The 20,803-nt window shown below is 49.0% G+C and overlaps 1 protein-coding gene across 1 annotated transcript in view; it reads left to right on the top strand.

Annotated features, from left to right (window-relative positions):
• LOC138447847 (potassium channel subfamily T member 2-like) overlaps positions 1-20,803 on the top strand; it is a 1,314,520-nt gene that overhangs the window by 1,267,478 nt on the left and 26,239 nt on the right. Inside the window, exons 26-27 of the mRNA XM_069604273.1 lie at positions 2,317-2,400; positions 20,383-20,511. Of these exons, the coding sequence (XP_069460374.1) occupies positions 2,317-2,400; positions 20,383-20,511 (213 nt within the window). The remainder of the gene's footprint in view (positions 1-2,316; positions 2,401-20,382; positions 20,512-20,803) is intronic.

Below are 20,803 nucleotides of genomic sequence, written 5' to 3'. Positions count from 1 at the left end.
ATCTCCTTGTCTATCCCTCCCTTTCCTCCCTGTCTCTCCCTCCCCTCCCTTTCCTACTGCTCACCTTTCCATCTCTGTCTCTCCCTCCCTTCCCACCCTATCATTCCTTCCTTTCACACCTCTCTGCCCTAACTCACTTTCCTCCCTATCTCTCCTTCCCTTCCCGTCTCTCTGTCTTTCCCTTCCCCCTCTCTCTCCCTTTCCTACACGTCTCTCCTTCCCTTCTCGTCTGTGTCTTTCCCTACCCTCCCTGTCACTCCCGCTCTCTCCCACCCCTACCTGTCTCTCCTTCCCTTCCCATCGCCCTGTCTCTCCATCTCTCCCTTCCCATCTTTCTGTTTCTCCCTCTCAATCTCTCTCTTCCCTTTCCATCTCTCTGCCTTTCCCTCCCCTCCATGTCACTCTCTGTCTGTCCCTCCCTATCTCCTGTCTCTCCCTCCTCCTTGTCACTCCCTGACTCTACCTCCCTTTCCTCCCGCCTCTCATTCACTTCCCATATCTCTGTATTTACCTCCCCTCCCTGTCACTCCCTCCTTTCCTCCCTGTCTCTCCTTCCCTTACCATCTGTCTTTCCCTACCCTCCCTGTCACTCCCTCTGTATCTCCCTCCCTTCCCATCTCCTTGTCTATCCCTCCCTGCCACTCCCTTTGTCCCTCCCTCCCTCCCTTCCCATCTCCTTGCCTCTCCCTCCCTGTCACTCCCTCTGTCTCTCCCTCCCCCCATCTCCTTGCCTCTCCCTCCCTGTCACTCCCTCTGTCCCTCCCTCCCTTCCCATCTCCTTGACTCTCCCTCCCTGTCACTCCCTCTGTCACTTCCTCCCTTCCCATCTCCTTGCCTCTCCCTCCCTGCCACTCCCTCTGTCCCTCCCTCCCTTCCCATCTCCTTGCCTCTCCCTCCCTGCCACTCCCTCTGTCCCTCCCTCCCTTCCCATCTCCTTGCCTCTCCCTCCCTGTCACTCCCTCTGTCTCTCCCTCCCTTCCCATCTCCTTGTCTCTCCCTCCATATCACTCCCTCTGTCTCTCCCTCCCTTTCCTCTCTGTCTATCCTTCCCTTCTCATCTCTCTATCTTCCCCTCTCCTCCCTGGCACTTCCTCTGTCTCTCCCTCCCTTCCCATCTCCTTGTCTTTCGCTCCATGTCACTCCCTCTGTCTCTCCCACCATTTCCGCCATATCTCCTTCCCTTCCCATCTCTCTGTCTTTCCCTCCCCTTCCTGTCACCCCCTCGGTCTCTCCCCATTTTTCCTCCCTGCCTCGTCTTCCCTTCCCATCTCTCTGTCTTTTCCTCTCCTCCCTGCACTCCCTCTGTCTCTCCCTCCCTTCCTATCTCATTGCCTCTCTCTCCCTGTCACTCCCTCTGTCTCTCCCTCCCTTCCCATCTCCTTGTCTCCCCCTCCATGTCACTCCCTCTGTCTCTCCCTCCCTTTCCTTTCCTCACTGTCTCTGCTTCCCTTCCCATCTCTCTATCTTCCCCTCTCCTCCCTGTCACTTCCTCTGTCTCTCCCTCCCTTCCCATCTCCTTGTCTCTCCCTCCATGTCACTCCCTCTGTCTCTCCCTCCCTTTCCTCCATGTCTCTCCTTCCCTTCTCATCTGTGTCTTTCCCTATCATTCCTGTCACTCCCTCTGTCTCTCCCACCCCTCCCTGTCTCTCCTTCTCTTCCCATTGCCCTGCCTCTCCCTCTCTCCCGTCCCATCTCTCTGTTCTCCCTCTCAATCTCTCTCTTCCCTTCCCATCTCTCTGCCTTTCCCTCCCCTCCCTGTCACTCCCTGTCTGTCCCTCCCTATCTCCTGTCTCTACCTCCTCCTTGTCACTCCCTGACTCTACCTCCCTTTCCTCCCCGCCTCTCATTCACTTCCCATATCTCTGTATTTACCTCTCCTCCCTGTCACTCGTTCCCTTTCCTCGCTGTCTCTCCCTCCCCTCCCTGTCACTCCCTCTGTCTCTCCCTCCCTTCCCATCTCCTTGTCTATCCCTCCCTGCACTCCCTCTGTCCCCCCTCCCTTCCCATCTCCTTGCCTCTCCCTCCTGCCACTCCCTCTGTCCCTCCCTCCCTTCCCATCTCCTTGCCTCTGCCTCCCTGACACTCCCTATGTCTCTCCCTTTCTTCCCATCTCCTTGTCTATCACTCCCTGCCACTCCCTCTGTCCCTCCCTCCCTTCCCATCTCCTTGCCTCTCCCTCCCTGCCACTCCCTCTGTCCCTCCCTCCCGTCCCATCTCCTTGCCTCTCCCTCCCTGCCACTCCCTCTGTCCCTCCCTCCCTTCCCATCTCCTTGCCTCTCCCTTCCTGTCACTCCCTCTGTCTCCTCTCCCTCACAGTCCTTCGTGAAAGACTACATGATCTCCATCACCCGCTTGCTGCTCGGCTTGGACTCCATGCCCGGATCCGGCTTCCTCTGTGCCGTAAGTAAAAGACCGATGAATGGACAGTGGGGTCCTGTGTCGGGGGGGGGGGGGCAGGTGTTTTCCCTGGATCTGATTGGCTACCCCAGGTGCCACCCATTTTTCCTTAACCATGATCATTATGTGTGAGTAAGCTTGTAATTCATGCCACCCCTGCATAAGTCAGTGCCCCACTTGGGCCACCCCAGTCAAGAGTCTGGACACGCCACTGGTCCTGAATGGTCAGATTTCAGCCCCCTCTCCCCTCCACTGAGGAATGGGAACAGAAATACCAAGACACTGCCCTTGCCATGCGTCCACCCACTTCGGCCAATCCCTTCCAGACACTGGCGCCCCCTCATCTACTCCCTCTAGCCACGCTGATCCAGCTTGTTGCCCCAGTCAGGGCCTCTTTGCGCCCAATATTAACATACAGAGAGCAAGCGAAGCCTAGAATGAGGCAGTAACCATCTCGCAGGGCTGCACCGGGTTGCAATGGCCTGCAACCCATGTTAACAGGCCTGGGCGAAGCTAAGGGGTGTTAACAGCTAGTATGGCCTGCAACGGCAGTGCTTATTGCTATTAAACCCCAGCATAACGTCCAGGGTGCTAATGGCATTGAATTCTTCTTGCTGGGGGGAAAAAGCTAGCGTCAGGAACGCGAGCGGAGTTTCGTGCAGAGTTTCAGTCTGCTGCAGTGCTCGAGGAGAGAGGAGCTGCTGCTACTTATTGCTTTGCTCGTTCTGTCCCGTTTTTTTTTTTGTGGAACTGGAACTGTGGCTTTAAGGAAAGTAAGCCCAACTTTCCTTTAAAAACTCCGATCTAGCGCGGAGCGCGCGCGGAGTTTCGTGCAGAGTTTCAGTCTGCTGCAGTGCTCGAGGAGAGAGGAGCTGCTGCTACTTATTGCTTTGCTCGTTCTGTCCCTTTTTTTTTGTGGAACTGGAACTGTGGCTTTAAGGAAAGTAAGCCCAACTTTCCTTTAAAAACTCCGATCTAGCGCGGAGCGCGCGCAGAGTTTCGTGCAGAGTTTCAGTCTGCTGCAGTGCTCGAGGAGAGAGGAGCTGCTGCTACTTATTGCTTTGCTCGTTCTGTCCCGTTTTTTTTTTTGTGGAACTGGAACTGTGGCTTTAAGGAAAGTAAGCCCAACTTTCCTTTAAAAACTCCGATTTAGCACGGAGCGCGCGCGGAGTTTCGTGCAGAGTTTCAGTCTGCTGCAGTGCTCGAGGAGAGAGGAGCTGCTGCTACTTATTGCTTTGCTCGTTCTGTCCCGTTTTTTTTTTTGTGGAACTGGAACTGTGGCTTTAAGGAAAGTAAGCCCAACTTTCCTTTAAAAACTCTGATCTAGCGCGGAGCTCGCGCGGAGTTTCGTGCAGAGTTTCAGTCTGCTGCAGTCCGCGGCAGGACGTCAGGAGGAAGGTAAGACTTTACAACTCCATTAAACTCATGGAAACAGGTCCTCAAACACGTTTAAAAGCAAAACAGGCTTCAACCGCATGCACCAGTGCAAAAATGAAACGCCAGAAAGTCTTTGGAGTGCATGAAAGTTCTTTATATGACATTTCTTTGTTAGCAAACAAAACATGTGAGCAGGAAGTAGGGAGGGGGAGTGAGCGACCGCGCGGTGAGTTTGTGGTTTCCCCAGCTCACGTCACTACCGCGTGCATATTTGAACATTCCACGCCGCCTCCTCCTACCATCCACATGCCTCCCCGACCACACACGTCCTCTGAAAGTATTAACGGTCCTGCAGCGCTCGCTTACTTGGCTGCCCGTTGTCTCCCTGAACCCTTGTTTATACAAACAGGAGCAAGGTCAATGGAAGAAAGGCCTTGGTCTCGGATGAGTGAATTACAGCTGGCCCCCATGGAAATTAATCCCGCGCCCACAATAGCCATCAGCACAGAGTCCATAAAACATCTAATCAGAGGCTATATGAAATGAAAAATAAAGAAAACAAGTGTAGTAAAAACGAAAGAACTGAATCGTCAAAGAATGTCAGTGAAACAAGTTTTGCACGGGCACCAGGCTTGTTGGTCTCGTCCAGTCAGATGGACTTTCTTGGCAAAACAAACTCAATGGCGCTGACTGCAACACAAGTGAATCAAGATGAGAAAAATGAGCTCATGGCATGCGAAACAGTTGGTAATACGAAAATACCAGCAGCGCAACAATTACAATCAGAAGAAGGAAGAACTGAAGCAGACGAAGACCTGTTTTATTCCCCATTTGACGTGACGGATGCAGAATTACTGCACATGGAAACATCACAAACTCCATCAAATCCCAAAATATTTAACTTCGACACCCACCAACAGGAACCATGTTGCAGTAATCGAGAAGATATCGCACGTTTAACTAGCTCAATACAACCGCTGCGACTCACGCTGCCTATTGAATACAGTTGCCATTCAAACACGACTCTGAAACAACAAGCGAGCTTGAAAGAAAAAAAAATGGAAGGCGAGAGAAAAGTGGCTCCACAAGTAAATGCAACGGAGAGTCTAAATTATAGTGGCATTGATTTAGCAGGTCGAGAGGCAAGACTTACCCTGAGACTACAAGCCGATTTTGAAAATATTCAAACGAAACTATCAGACAGCTATGTGAGTAAAATGAAGGACAACAAAAATAGCTGTAGAAATCCGGTACTTGCAGAGTCAGTAACTGACAAAGACTCAAGCCGCGCAAACTTACAAGGTAAAGAACATTGTCAGCTGAACAAAGAATACACAGTGGATTCCGAGTTGAGTACCGAGAGGCCGGTACATCATCTCCCACAGATCCTTGCACTTGGTGAAAAACCTGGGAACTCTCTTAGTGAATCACTCGGACACGGGAAGAAATGGCAAAATAAAAGGGACAGAAATGCACCAAACTGTTCCACTCCAACTAACCATGGTGCAAGTGTAACCGCTGTGCATTTGCTAAAGCCTCAAGACTCACATCTGGTCTGCGACTGCATGGATTCAAAAATACCAGCCAAAGAAAAATCATCAAATGCCGTTGATAAGGAATATGAAAAAAAATCAAATCTATCTGTAGCAGCAGCAATCCAGATTCATAACAATGTACTTGCTGCAACCTCCTTGGCCCTAATTCCTTTCATAAAATTATACGATAACTTGAATGAAGCCACACAAAACAATGTAGCTTGCTTGGGCAATTTGGTGGAAAAAGTTTCAAAAATGGAAACCCTAGTACAAATACAACAACAACAAAAAGATAATCAATACACGGAGATAGATGATGGCCTTAGAAAGATTTATGAGTTAATCGAAAAACAGACAAATGAAGGAAGAAAACAAATGGATGATCTGTTAGACTTTATGAAAAAGTCCTTTTCGGATCTAAATTCGGAAAACTCATGTGCAGTTAAAATGGACGATGGGCCCAATACTATTGCTATTCCTATTGGCTCAGAACCAAAAGGAGAGGAAATATTGTCACAAAAAGCTTCCAATGTCGTAATCCTCCATCCGGTAGACGCAAATCTAAGTACTCAAATTGTACCCAGCTGCCAAGAGGCAAGTGTCACAGCCCCTTCTGCAACGGCAATAGAAAAGCGCTCTATCAACGTCCAAGAGAAAAATGAAGAGACCTTGAAGATACAAGTTTCGGAGCCTCCGTCAGGCATGCCGAGCTGTTCAACCGTCAAGGCCTCGTTTGGGATCTTCCATGGACTAGCAAAAAACATCCTATCAGGAAAAATGCCTGATCCTAAACAGTCTGCGGTCCCTGGCACTTCTGCACCAGTTATCCCAAAAAAACGAAAGGAAAAGAAAAAACACATGACAGTCAACAACCAAACTTCAAACTCAAGGAAATTTATCAGAAACCTAACCACACCCCCGAAACCAAAGCTATTTGTTCGAGAAAACGCAGTGGGAATAATGACCAACAAATCTTCGATCGTAAATGGTTCAAAAGAAGTAAATGTGGACACATTGGAAAAGGAAAAGGAAAAAGACACCGAAACAGGTCCTAAAGATCATCCTGTCCGAAGGGTACTTAAAACTGTTAAATTAAACCCAAAAAAACAGATAAGAATCGATTCAGACACAAGTAGTGATTCATTATCCGATGACATTCAGGAACTGTGCAACCTCTCCACATATTCCAATGTTTCTGGAGAAGATGAAACTCAAGACGAAACCAACATTTCTTTATCCGAAAGTTCGAGCATTCTGGAAGCTTCCACCCAAAAACATCAGGGTAGGCAGAAAGGCAACACGAAATACTTGAGGGCTGTCGCAAAACAAATGGGAGACAACAAAAAGTTATTGCCTCAGGCAGCAGCTACAAAAATGGCTGACAGACACCCGAACGATAACCGTTTCATAAAAGAGAAACTGGAAACGGCACTAAATCCAAAACATACGTCAGCTCAAAATCAAACAAGAAAGGAAATGTCAAAATCCCGGCCAGGACAAAGCACAGGTGCCTCAGGAAAAATAAAAATAATCAACGTATTGGATGATGATTCAGAGGGAAATTTGAACCGAGGCAATGTAATGCGATTATTTCACTCAGTTCCGACACTAAGGATCCTTAAGTCTGATGACATACGAATTGTCGAATACACGTCAGAAGAACGAGCTGATAGTGTTCTCTTACACATCAACTCTCAAGCGGTCAGAAAGACTATATTGACCGCGAAAGAGGAACTGCTACGTCTGGGGTTCGAGATTTCTGAACAACTCGAGATGTCAACACCGTTGGCTGAAGCTCGCGAGGAAAGAAATGAATCAAAAAAAAAGATCCCTGACCCAACGTCGAGCTCAAATACGATCCCACTTGAGTACCTACTCATCAACTACGACAAATGAAGAGCTGCGATTGCAGGCTAATAGGAGACTTTAACTAGTCACAACCGGACAGGATGCTGAGGCCACCCTTATTTCCTGGAATACCAGGGGATTCAGTCACTTATACAACGGCTTCCCAGTGGACCTAACCAACAACTTTGCCATCTGCCTGCAGGAAACCTGGATGCGGCAATCACCGGTAAAGGACGGTTATCATATATTGATCAACCCTGCCGATAAAAACATAACAGGTCGTCCTTTTTCTGGTCTTTTAACGCTGATAAAAATAGGAACAAATTGGGAAGTTACTGAATCAACTAATCCAAATCAGCATGTACAAGCGACCCTACTTGAAAGAAAGAGTGGAGAAAAAGACAAAGTTCAAAAGCTATTGCTACTGAATGTCTATTGGAACCCAAACAAGATCACTAGTAGCAAATTCATTAGCTCCATAACAACATTAATAGACCAGAACCAGTCGTCCCATCAAAATGTATGGATCATTGTATGTGGAGATTTAAACCTAGCATGGTTTAATGGAAAAAAAGAATTAATCGAAGTATCCCGAGTTGAAGATCGTAAAGCCAGCTCCAGGCAAACAAGATGGAACGACGCAATGGAGGCACAAGACTGTACAATGATCAACGGAAACGTGAAGGGAGACATACCGCCACAAGTCACCTAGCGAAATATGGGTTATGAAAAAACTTTAGACTATATTTGGACGTCTAATAATGTGACAAAACTAATTCACAACCTGGCGATAATTCCCTCAAACAGTAGTGATCACTCTCTCCTGATCATGTCTTGGCATCCAAGCTGTAAGACACTAATAGGTTCGGCATGTACAGAGCTGGAAGTAAATTCCGGACGTAACAGACTTAGGATAAAAGCAAATCAAATCCTGAACCTTACTGCTGTTTTTCAATCACAAACCAAAGACAGCCAGGAAACACCAAATTACACTGCTTTATTGCCGTATACTAACTCGACAAATAAAAAGCAACACCATCAAGAACATGATCACTTACATATCTTGGGTAGTACCATGAGAAAGGAAAAGTTGAAATTAAGAAAAGACCTACGAGAGCTGAGGTCTGGAAGCAACACAAATACAGTTACTATGATAAAACATAGGAAACAAGTTTATCGTAATTGGTCAAAGGCCTTCAACCTGCAGCGCGATCAAGAACGAGGTGAGGCAATGCTAGCTCTGATTAAAACTAATAATACCAGAGACATCTGGAACATCTTCAACCAAGGCAGTATAAAACACGCAAGTACTATGGCCAATGGTGTATCGGAAGCCAACTGGGTGAGGCATTTTGAACAACTACTCACGTCACAATCAATTGAGCTGGAAGTAAAAAACGAGCCATGTTTAACTGCCTGGGATATAATCGAATCTGAAGAGGACATAGCAAGTGCAATATCAAAATTTAAAAAACTCAAGAGCAGCCGGCCCTGATTGCATCACCAACGTGATGCTAAAACAACATAAACACGAATGGTCAGCTTTCATCTCGGAGCTGTTTAAGGAGATTGCCAAAAAAGGAAAATTCCAGCTTCATGGTCGGAAGCAATAATTGTCCCAATATATAAGAAGGGCGACAGAGAAGATCCTGTCAATTATCGCCCAATCGCTCTACTAGATACCATTGGGAAGGTATTTGCAATGTTCTTACAACAAAAAATAACAGCATGGGCTCGGAGATCCAAAACCGATGACAACAGACGAACCGGCTTCACGAAAGGAGTGGGCACAGAAAACAACCTCGTTATAGTGAACATCTTGAAGCTTGAAGCCATTCGGAAGAGGGAAAACCTGTACTTCGCCTTTATTGATATGCAACAAGCGTTCGATACCATAAACCGAGAGATGCTCTGGGCAAAATTAAAGAAATGGAAATGCCCGCTCTCTCTGTTAAACCCAATACAAGCCTTACATGAATCCACCACAATAAGAATAAGGCTTAATGAAAATGGTGATCTTTCAGAATCGATCGCAACAAATAAAGGAGTGAAGCAAGGCTGCCCCTTGGCTGCGGTCCTATTTAAGTTATACATTGCTGATGTCTCGGAAGCCTTAGCTAGCACACATTCATTTCCCCCTAAAATAAATGGACATCAAATACGTTGCTTGATCTATGCCGATGACTTGGTGCTAGCCGACAGAACACCAATCGGCCTACAGCGTCCCCTAAGTGCCTTGGAAGGGTACATGGAAGCAAATGACCTTAAGATCAACGTGGGAAAAACGAAGATCATGAAATTTAGTCACACAGAGGGAGCAAGAAACAAGAACTTTAAGTGGCATATTAATAAGGTTCCAATAGACGAAGTCAATGTGATCCGTTATCTGGGAATCTCAATAAGCACTTCAATCAGAGAACGAAGCTGGGTTAATGAACTTGACAAGCGAACGCGAACCCTGGCACTACAAGGAGCAAGAAGCCACATGCTATATGGAAAATGTACGCTTGTTCCAGTCCGCACATTCTATCTCCAAAAAGTTATCCCAGCTATCACATTTGGCGCAGAGGCAGGCTGGAACATTGACCTAAAAATCTGGACAAAACTTGAAGGTATTTTTTGGCGACGTGTGTTAAAACTACCAAAATACCTATCAATGACAATAATTCGGCATGAACTTGCAGTGGAGCCTCTGTACGGCATAGTTATTTGGAAATCCATGGCGTTGCTAAGAAAGATGAAACTTAACAATGTGGAACCTGCATACAAAATCTTTGCTCCGCATGGGAAAACAAATCAAGTAAATTTATTGAAAGAATGGTCTCAAAGAATAAAAATCTATATGCAGTCTGCAAACATTACAATGGAGATGCTATTGAAGTGGCCACAAATTGCAAGGAAAAAACTGAGGCAGTGGCTATGGATACAAAATTTAGATAAATACTATGAGCTGGCAACTGCAATGGACCTCGGGCCGACAATTAACAAATTAGACAATCCACCAAAATATCTCTGTCAATTTCCATCTCGACTCCATAGAGACCGCTTTTTCCGTCTACGAACTAATATCTACAAGTCACGGAACATGCTGCTTGTGAGGCATACGGAAAATATCACAGACGACGCTGTGGGCTTGATACTGAAACAGTAAAGCACTTATTAACGGAATGTCAATAACTAAAGGAAATTAGATCCCTACTCATGGGCCAGTTTGCACCTTCAACTGGAAACCCAGAAGACTTATGGATGCGAATCCTAAGTGGGAACTCAGTCCATCTAATTTGTGCAGCTATAAACCTGTTGGACAGTGTTCTATCCACATCAAAGAAGCCGATTAGTGAATAGAATGGAGGCTGCTCTGTTATGCTTTTTTTGCTCTTCTTGTTTGTTTAATCATGTAAACTCCTTTGTTATCTCTTTTTGATGTTGTTGGACTACTGATGACAAGGATGAACTTAACAAGGAGATGTGATTTTCTGAGGATTTTGTAATAAAAGTTTGTAAAAAAAAACCGGTAAATTGCAAATTAAAAAAAAAAAAAAAAGTTATGCACGAGCATGCTGCTATGTAAATAGCGAAGCTATCTAGGTAGATCCAAGAGGAGTCCCTCTTCAATTTCCATGCCAAGCCCAGAGCTCAGAGGATGACATAAGAGTAGGCCGCAGGCCTCTGACAGGCCACACTGCGGGAAGATTGAGTGCGGGGGAGGGGGTTGGGGGTGGGTGTTAGGTGTAGTTGTTTTCCTGGGGCCCGTAGGGAGGGCGGCCAGTTGGCGCCATCTCCCAGGCCCTCAGGGCAGCTGACAACGGGTAGCGCCGGAAATAGGAGGTGAGAACAAGGCAGCAGAGGGGTGTGGGCGGAATAGTGTGTCCACCTGGCCACATGTTCTTCAGCAGAAGTGTAGGGTGGGTACTACAGGGCCCCCTGCCCTGAACATGGTGCAGTAATGGACTCTCTGTCAAAGTTCTGAATGTTAGACTAAGCGTCATCCACCAGCCAAGCCTTTTGCCACTTTCAACATGTCTATTAACAATGTGGAGGTAATGCCAGCTCCCGGGAATGCCAGCGGAGCTGTGCCTTCGGAGTCCCTCGGGTGGGACTAGGCGCACTCAGCTGCCTCTTGCTAGAAGATCTCAGCACCGGATACCAGACTATCTACTACGTGTCACGATGGGGAAGTCCCACCCATCTGTCCCTCACTAGCAACTCTGAGGATCTGATTGGCCACCTCCCCGTTATCTGTCCTTCTGAAGGCACCGAACAGAACGGTCCCTACCAGCACATCCAACAGCGGGATACCCAACTCTTCCTTCCCCAAATGTTTGGATGGCTCTGGATCCCACTTCCCCAGACTAGCCCCTTACTTTCCATCTGTTCCTATTATCCGCGCTTACTATACAGCTGGGTGGGGGTCTGGCGGCACTCGATTACCAAACCTTCTGATGGCACTAGGTGGCCTGTTATCTGCTATTGGCTAATAATGTAGCAATTTCAGACTCTATCCATCTGAAGGCGCTAGACCCCCAGGCACTACCAAAAAGAAGGGTCACAGCAGAGGTAGGGCACTGCAATAAACGAGCACACCCACAACGGGTAAGCTTGTCGGAGGACAGCCACCTAACATGTCTCGTTTCCCACCCAACTCACCCCAGCAGAAGGAGACAGAAAGAGGGGTTGCGGAGGAGAAAAGGGAAAATAAAACTGAAAAGGAGAAGGCGCCGGGTAGCAGGATGGTACCCGGCCAAGTCGTAGGTGGCAAGTGTCAAAGGAGAGAATGCCATTTGGATGGATAAGGGGCACCAGCCAAGAATGGAAGGAAGGAAATCACGAGAGGCAAACGTCCAGCTTGCCAGCAGAGCTCAGGGGACAGTGGGTGGGCCGCTTTCAATTAAGGACCAGGAAAAAGCTCCAGAGGACGACATAGCTGGTGCGGGGCATCGCTCTTGCATACGAGGTGTCCAAACGCACACCTTTGAGTTTGATTTTGATTTTGTAGTAAATAATTAAGCCTACGGCTAAAACTTTATCCCACACAAATGATATGGCAGACTGGTTATAAGAGCTGCACAGGCTGTGGGGGAGAAGCAGTGGCTGCCTGCCCTACTCAGCCTATGGCAAGCAGGCAGGCAATGCTCTCTATTAAGGTAGGGGCTGGGGGTGGGATAGGAGAGGGACCAGGGGGAAGTAGTGTTGCGCTCACCTGGATTTGGAGTCTGTGTGGGAAGGATCTCTCAGGAGCCTGGAGATAGTGCGACTCAAACCCAAAAGAAAGGCACCCGCTGATAAGGGAACTAAACTGTGTGTGGTTTTCCTTTGGGCGGCAGTGCTACTGGACACACCCCCTAATGTAATGCCAATGCAGTCATCAACAGGGGACACGGGAGCTGTAGAGAAAGGACGAGAGGGGGACCCTAAGAAACAGTTTTCAGACAGATTGTAATCATAAGGCAGTCGGTACACAATGGATCCTTTACTAAGGGCAGCCCTTTGTATCTAACGATCGTTTCAGCATCAAAAATAGATTAGCACAGAAAAAGTTAACGGGGAAACTCTAATGGGTTTTGAACTGGTACTGAATCTGTTCGCTTTGAGCCTGCGGTAAAGTAGCATGAAACTCTGATCATGGAAAGTCTAATTACCTGGATAAACACCTGGTTGGATTCAAGAAGAAAAAGTCTCGAAACATGGGGCGTCTCCGTGATTTTTAATCTTTGCGTGAACAACCGGCATTGGAATGACCGTCTTTTCTTCCTGACGGCCGTCATCATGCAACGTAAGAGCGTGCTGACGTAACACATCATGGGGACGCCATTGGTGGATGGTTGTAATGTCGTTCTCACTCTGTGAGCATTCCAGGATGGCGCCAAGCAACCAAGTGTTTGCGTTGCAACATGATTTTCCTTTTGGCTGTAAATCTTAACAGTACGCCTCCCTCCAGGAGAGCTCCCCCGGATCCAGAACCCGGTTTATCAGGAAACCCAGCATGGAACCTTTTGATCAAAAGGGGCGCATGGACATTGGTGCGTGGGAACCATGAGCGATCCTCCTTCCCATAACCCTTCCAATGGATCAGATACTGCAAACCCCCCCCCTATAGTTGCGGGAATCTAAGATACGTTTGATCTCATACTCTTCCTGAGGTCCCACTGCAGGGGGTCAAGGGATGGAATCTCTGGGATAAATGATTGATCAGCAAACAGACTTCAATAGTACCACATGGAATACAGGGTGTATTTTATATGTATTAGGTAGGCATAATTTCATCTCAGATGGATTAACAACCTGCTGTATTCTGAAAGGACCGATGTATCTGGGCTTTAGCTTCTTACTGCAAGATGGAATGCTTATATGTGTGGTTGAGAGCCACACCTCATCTCTGATATTATAAGGGGGTGCATGACGCCTCTTCCTGTTAGCGTATTTTGGGACAGACTCCTGAGCATTCAGTAAGCAAGCTTTGGCCGTGGTGAATCCTGATTGTAGGATTTTCACATACTCGCTTGCTGCAGTTACTGGACTGGTCTCTGTTTTGTAACGGTAAGGAGAGAGGATGTTGACCCATTGAAAAATGGAATGGAGTGGCCTGGGTGGAGGTGTTGTAGGCATCATTGTAAGCAAATTCAGCCAACAGTAATTTGTCTACACATCCTTGTTCGTGTTCCGGGGCGTAACACTGTAGATACTGCCTGATGGTTTGGTTGGCCCTTTCACTTTGTCCATCACTCTGCGGATGATATGCTGAAGTAAAGTCCAAACGTATGTCCAGTAATCGACTTACTTCTTTCCAGAAGGAAGAGAGGAATTGCGAGCTACGGTCTGTAATAATATTACTAGGTAGCCCATGTGACCTATAGATGTTATGAAGGAAACACATCACAACAATAGGAGCGGTGGGAACTCCATTCACAGCTATGAAGTGACCTGTCTTCGTAAATGAGACTATGACAGTGAGAATCACGGTATTGCTGTTGTCCTTTGGAAAAACAGTGATAAAATCCATCGAGCATGTTTGCCAAGGGTGATCGGGTTTTGGTAAAGGGTGTAAGAGAATCATAGGCCTTTGTCTGCAGGGTTGGCCTGAGCACAAATAACACAGCTACATACATAGTCATTGATATCGTGCGTCATGGTTTTCCATCAGGCATAGGGCCTCATTACGACCCTGGCGGAAAGGGGTTTGCGCCAGCGTTAACTGCGCCGACCCCTTCCGCCTTACTACGAGGTCCCTTAGCGCCATGGTGATTTTTACGCCTGCTTTTTGCAGGCGTTAAAATCCATGGCGCTAAGGGACCATGGAGTTAATTACGCCACCGTAATCTACGGTGGTGTAATTAACGCCTTCCCCACTCCCATTATGCCCTATGGGGCAAGAATGGGAATGGGGATGGGTAAAATGGGGATTGGGGACTTACCGCCCCGCCAACCTCGGAATGGGGCGGTACGTCCGCCAACCACCATGGCGTAAACGGACTTTACGCCATGGTGGTAAAGTCACGGCCCTGGCGGAAAATATCCGCCAGGGTCGTAATGAGGCCCATAATGTTTTACCTTCTGCAAGCTTTTGAGGTTACCGAAATGACCAGCTCCTTGAGTATCATGACACCATTTTAACACCATTTTAACATGGTCATCTGTGTTTCTCTTGTGGGAAGCAACAGTCTATCCTCGTGCAAAAATAACCAAAAACTACAAAAACATAGCAGCCAAAAAAGTGTATCCATCGATTTTGCCTTTGGTTAACGGATCAGTTTTGAGGAATCCTAGGTTTTTATGGTCAGTCATAACAGTGATGGGATGTCTGGCTCCTTCTAGCAGGTATCACCATATCACAAAAGCCTCTTTATTAGCTAAGAGTTCTTTTTCAAAAATGCCATAGATCTTTTCTGCTGTAGTAAATGTGTGAGAATGAAAGGATAGAGGATGGATTCTATGGGTTGTTGGATCTCTCTGTTCTAGGAGGGTTCCCATAGCATAGTTGGACGCATCTGTTTCTACTATAAATAGAAAGGACGGGTCTGGTAACCTTAACACGGGGGCTGTCGCGAACTTGATTTTCAATTCTACAAATGCATCAGCCGTGTCCTTGGTCCATGCGTATTTGTTACCTTTCTTAAGGAGACGTGTCAAAGGAAGTAGTATTTGTGAATAGTTATCAGGAGACCTCAGGGAGTAGTTTGATATTGCAGTCATACTCCCGATGTTCCAGATGTTCCACCTCCCACTAATCCCCACGGGTTAGAGGGTTTTTCTTACTCAACTGATCCACTGCTCCTTGTAAGGACTCCATGGATTGGTAGAGTACTGTGTTCTCTTGTCTGGATGCAGTAACTTCAGATTGAAGTTTCTGTACCGTAATAGTGAGTTCCTTCAACAGAACATCCATGCTCGGGAGAGATTTGGGAGATTCGTGCAATCTGTTTTGCTCGCCTGGCTTTGGAGTCTGCTATGGAAGGTTCTCTCAGGAGCTTGGAGGTAGTGCGACTCAAACCTAAAAGAAAGGCAGTGTTCCGATCCAGTAAACAATGCACTGGCTAGCCAACTGATGTAACGATTATGAACCCTTAACCAGGGTGTACCAATGATTATTAGGAAAAGGGCCGCTCTAATGAGATCAAACGAAAGTGACTCTATATACATAAGGTCATGGTTTTCGATTGTTCGGTGATCAGCCATGAAGCCAAAGACTGTCCTTCAACACCTTCGACTGGCAACATTGGGCCTTTAGTTATCCGAGGAATATCATTCCTATGATCCCAGGTATCGTCCATAAAGTTACTCGGCACACCACAATCCACCAAGGCAAGAACACAGCTAAGTTGATTTCCTCTCATTGGATGGAAACCCTAAGCACCACTAGTCACATGTCTGATTGCTCGGTCCTTGAGAAGGCGGACCCCAAGCATGTGTTTTTAGGCTTGGACCCAGTTCGCTGTCCCTTCTGCGACCTGGGGTTGGTGTTCTCCGAGCACAGTGGAGGCGACGATGAGCAGGCGCAAGGACTAGATGTTCGTGGGTGGCACAATGCATGCAGAGCTCCGATTACGCCTTCTGGGTAATTCGTTAGTCAATGGGGGTTCAAGGAGAAGCTTCAATCTACATGCGGTCTGGCTCGTCATGAGTTCTGGATAACGCTCAGGGAGATGTCTGTGATAGGTGCGAGGTTGAGGCTCTGGTCTTTTTCATGTCTGATTTCCGATCTTGAGGGTGGCTGTCCAGTTGGAGGACCAATGCGATTAGTTCAGCTAGACTTTAGTGGTGAGGTAGATACGCTACTTCAGCCTTTAGTTCCTCATTTACACACTTCCGAATAATTAAGAATTCCTCAGGTCAAGTGGTTTCAGCGGCTAGTTATCTAAGTATAGTGATAAAGGACAAAATATTTAGAACTGCCCTGTCGTTACTCCAAGCCTCAGGGATAGCTCAGGGGCAACGTGCTTGCCTTGGAAACAATACAACACGGAGCAACACAGGTTCGATCCCTGGGTCCGATTAAGCGCGTTATAAATAACCTATGATATCATATCAATCGGCTTCTTGGGTGGACAAAGTCAATCCAGGACGTCCAAACATGGCCCTTAGCTTCGTAACGACCGCCGGTGTAGCCCCAGCCAAGGCTCAGGTGGCCAAATTGCAAACCATATACCCCGCCAAGAGCAGTCCATAGGGAAATAGGAGGCTTCAAATGGAAATTGCACAGTACAAGCATCAATGAGTTCCTTTAGTGACTTTGGATTACCATGATATTTTCCGCCAGGCTAAGGTCACAGGAGTGGTTCCGGATACTGGCTATTTCTATTTCCGACCGGCTTTCTTAGACTTGCATTGTCAGCTTCCAAACATTGAAACTCCTGGTTCAAGGCCGGCAGAGCCAGCACACGCTGTTGTAGTTGGTCCATAACTCTTTAGGTATCGTATACTATAAGTCTGCCACTGAGTGTACGCAACCCGGTGTGCGGCGAATAGAGCAGATGGTGAAGCCTCACCAGGATGCCACGGGTGCTCGGGTAGCCCCTAGGTAACCACCTGAAGGGGTACCCTCATGGGGAAGTCAACCGTGGCAGATCTTCTGTCGGCCCTGGGGATTTCTGCAAGTCAGCAGGCCAGGCGAGAGCGCCGGAGTCCAGGAGAAAGGAGACGGAGTACCAAGGGGAAGAGGAAGGAAAAGGTTTGGAGGCCCGGGGCAAGCTGGGAACTATAAGTGGGACGGCAGGAAGGAAGGACACCAGTAGGAATTAGGCCAGCACGGACACGGGGCTCCGGGGAGCTAGGAACACCACAATGGAGCGCATACGTCTGCACAGGAGAGTGTCACCAGACCTGAGTCTTGCGATGCAACGGTGGGTCGTGGTTCCACAATTACATCTCAGCCATCTTGGCATGCTGCACTCGTGAACATCCTTGGAAGATGTGGCATTCAGCAAATGCTGCAGCCGCCATCTAGGAAGGGTGATGCAGCCAGCATGGTCCAACAGCACTGCCATTGTGGTCTAGGCAGCACCGTCTGCAAAAGAGTGTTCGTGCTTGGGACATAAGGGCTCGGCACCCAAGTCATCACACGGACCAGGAGACACTATGGAAGTTTCTAACACATCAAGGTGCTGGTGGGGGCCTACTGTCAAGCCAGTTTTACAAAGATGACAGGTGCACGATTCTTTCGAGTGCGCTACCCCCCACACTCACAGGACCTTTCAACTACTCATGACAGGAGAAGGCCCGTCCCCTGGTGTTATTTATTTGCCCATGCTCTCAGAGCATTCACTTACTTCCCACAAGAGGGCGCTCTGTCCTCTGGTGCATTCAGTCCCATACTCCCAGAACCAATCCCCTACTCACCACAAGAGAGCGCTCCATCCCTGATGCACCCACATCCCTTACTCTCAGAACCAATCCCCTACTCACCACAAGAGGGCGCTCCATCCCTGATGTGGTCACATCTCATACTCTCAGAACCAATCCCCTACTCACCACACGAGGGCGCTCCATCTCTGATGCCGTCACATCCCATACTCTCAGAACCAATCCCCTGCTAACCACAAGAGGGCGCTCCATCCCTGATGCACCCACATCCCTTACTCTCAGGACCAATCCCCTGCTACCCACAAGAGGGCGCTCCATCCCTGATGCGGTCACATCCTATACTCTCAGAACCATTCCCCTACTCAACACAAGAGGGCGCTCCATCCCCTGATGCAGTAACATCCCAGACTCTCAGAACCATTCACCTACTCCCACAAGAGGGCGCTCTACCTCCTGATACAGTAACATCCCAGACTCTCAGAACCACTCACCTATTCGCCACATGAGGGCACTCCATCCACAGATGCTGTACCACCCATTGCAGGCAGAACCATTCACCTACTCGCCACAGGAGGGCGCTCCATCCCCGATGCAGTAACATCACAGGATCTTAGAACCATTCACCTGCTTCCTCCAGGAGGGCGCTCCACCCCCTGATGCAGTCATATCTCATGGTCCCAGAACCATTCACCGGCTCCCCCAAGGAAGGTGTTCCATCCCCTGATGCAGTAACATCACAGAATCTCATTCACCTCCTGATTTGAACAATCCCACACAATTAGAACCATTCACCCACTCTCCCCAGCAGGGCACCCCAACCCCCAATGCAATAATATTCCACACTCTCCGGAGTGCACTCCACTCCCTGATGCAGTCACATCTCATGCTCTCGGAACCATTCACCTGCTCCCCCCTGAAGGGTGCTCCATTCCCTGATGCAGTAACATCCCAGGCTCTCAGAACCATTCACTTACTCCCCCCAGGAAGGTGCTCCGTTCCCTGATGCAGTCACATCTCATGCACTCAGAACCATTCACCTGCTCCCCCAGGAGGGCGCTCCACCCCCTGATGCAGTAATCTCCCACACTCTCAGAACCATTCACCTGCTCCCCCCTGGAGGGCGCTCCATTCCCTGATGCAGTAACATCCCAGGCTCTCAGAACCATTCACCTGCTCCCCCCAGGAGGGCGCTCCACATCCCAGGCTCTCAGAACCATTCACCCGCTCCCCCCTGGAGGGTGCTCCATCCCCCGATGCAGTAACCTCCCACTCTCTCAGAACCATTCACCTGTTCCCCCCAGGAGGGCGCTCCACCCCCTGGTGCAGTCACATCCCAGGCTCTCAGAACCATAAACCTGCTCCCCCAGGAGGGTGCTCCATCCCTTTTGCAGTCACATCCCAGGCTCTCAGAGCCATTCACCTGCTCCCCCAGGAGGATGCTACACCCCTGATGCAGTCACATCCCAGGCTCTCAGAACCTTTCTCCTGCTGCCCCCAGGAGGGCGCTCCATCCCTGATGCAATCACATCCCAGGCTCTCAGAGCCATTCACCTGCTCTCCCAGGAGGGTGCTCCCAGGCTCTCAGAGCCATTCACCTGCTCCCCCAGGAGGGTGCTCCACCCCCTGATGCAGTCACATCCCATGCTCTCAGAACCTTTCACCTGCTGCCCCCAGGAGGGTGCTCCATCCCTGATGCAATCAGAGGCTCTCAGAACCATTGACCTGCTCCCCCCAGGAGAGCGCTCCATCCCTGATGCAATCCCAGGCTCCCAGAACCATTCACCTGCTCCCCCCAGGAGGGTGCTCCATCCCTGATGCAGTAATATCGCAGGCTCTCAGAGCCATTCACCTGCTCTCCCAGGAGGGTGCTCCCAGGCTCTCAGAGCCATTTATCTGCTCCTCCAGGAGGGTGCTCCACCCCCTTTTGCAGTCACATCCCAGGCTCTCAGAACCATTCACCTGCTCCCCCAGGAGGGTGCTCCATCCCTGATGCAATCACATCCCAGGCTCTCAGAGCCATTCACCTGATCTCCCATGAGAGTGCTCCCAGGCTCTCAGAGCCATTCACCTGCTCCCCCAGGAGGATGCTACACCCCTGATGCAGTCACATCCCAGGCTCTCAGAACCTTTCTCCTGCTGCCCCCAGGAGGGCGCTCCATCCCTGATGCAATCACATCCCAGGTTCTCAGAGCCATTCACCTGCTCTCCCAGGAGGGTGCTCCCAGGCTCTCAGAGCCATTCACCTGCTCCCCACAGGAGGGTGCTCCACCCCATGATGCAGTCACATCCCAGGCTCTCGGAACCTTTCACCTGCTGCCCCCAGGAGGGTGCTCCATCCCTGATGCAATCACAGGCTCCCAGAACCATTCACCTTCTCCCCCAGGAATGGCCACCACCTCCCCTGACGCTCTCCTTTCTCTGCCCACAGCTGAAGGTGACAGAGGAGGACCTGTGGATCCGCTCCTACGGGCGCCTCTTCCAGAAGCTCTGCTCCACCTCGGGGGACATCCCGATCGGTATCTACCGGACGGAGACGCAGATGTTCGCTGCCTCAGAGGTGCGTGTGTCCCCGGCTGCACTGGGCCTCGCCCCGCCCTTCCTGGGCCTCTGCTCACGTGGGAAAGCGTCCTTTTAAGGGGAGAATTAGAAGTCCAGTATTGAAGGGTGGGGGGGGGGAGGCTGCAAGGTCCACAGGGGGCTCGTTCAGCTCAAGTGTTACATTATAATGAGGACAGCTGTTCTGTGCTATCATGTAATAAAGGGCCCAGCAATACATTTACAATACATGGCAGCCCGCATACAAGTCCGTGCATTCTGTTCTCATTACAGGCTAGTGATGACATCACTAC

The sequence above is a fragment of the Ambystoma mexicanum genome, chromosome 3q (assembly GCF_040938575.1).
Source record: "Ambystoma mexicanum isolate Mex_15411 chromosome 3q, UKY_AmexF1_1, whole genome shotgun sequence".
NCBI lineage: Eukaryota > Metazoa > Chordata > Amphibia > Caudata > Ambystomatidae > Ambystoma > Ambystoma mexicanum.
The sequence above is the reverse complement of the archived record's forward strand: the minus strand, read 5'-3'. Positions and strand labels throughout refer to the sequence as shown.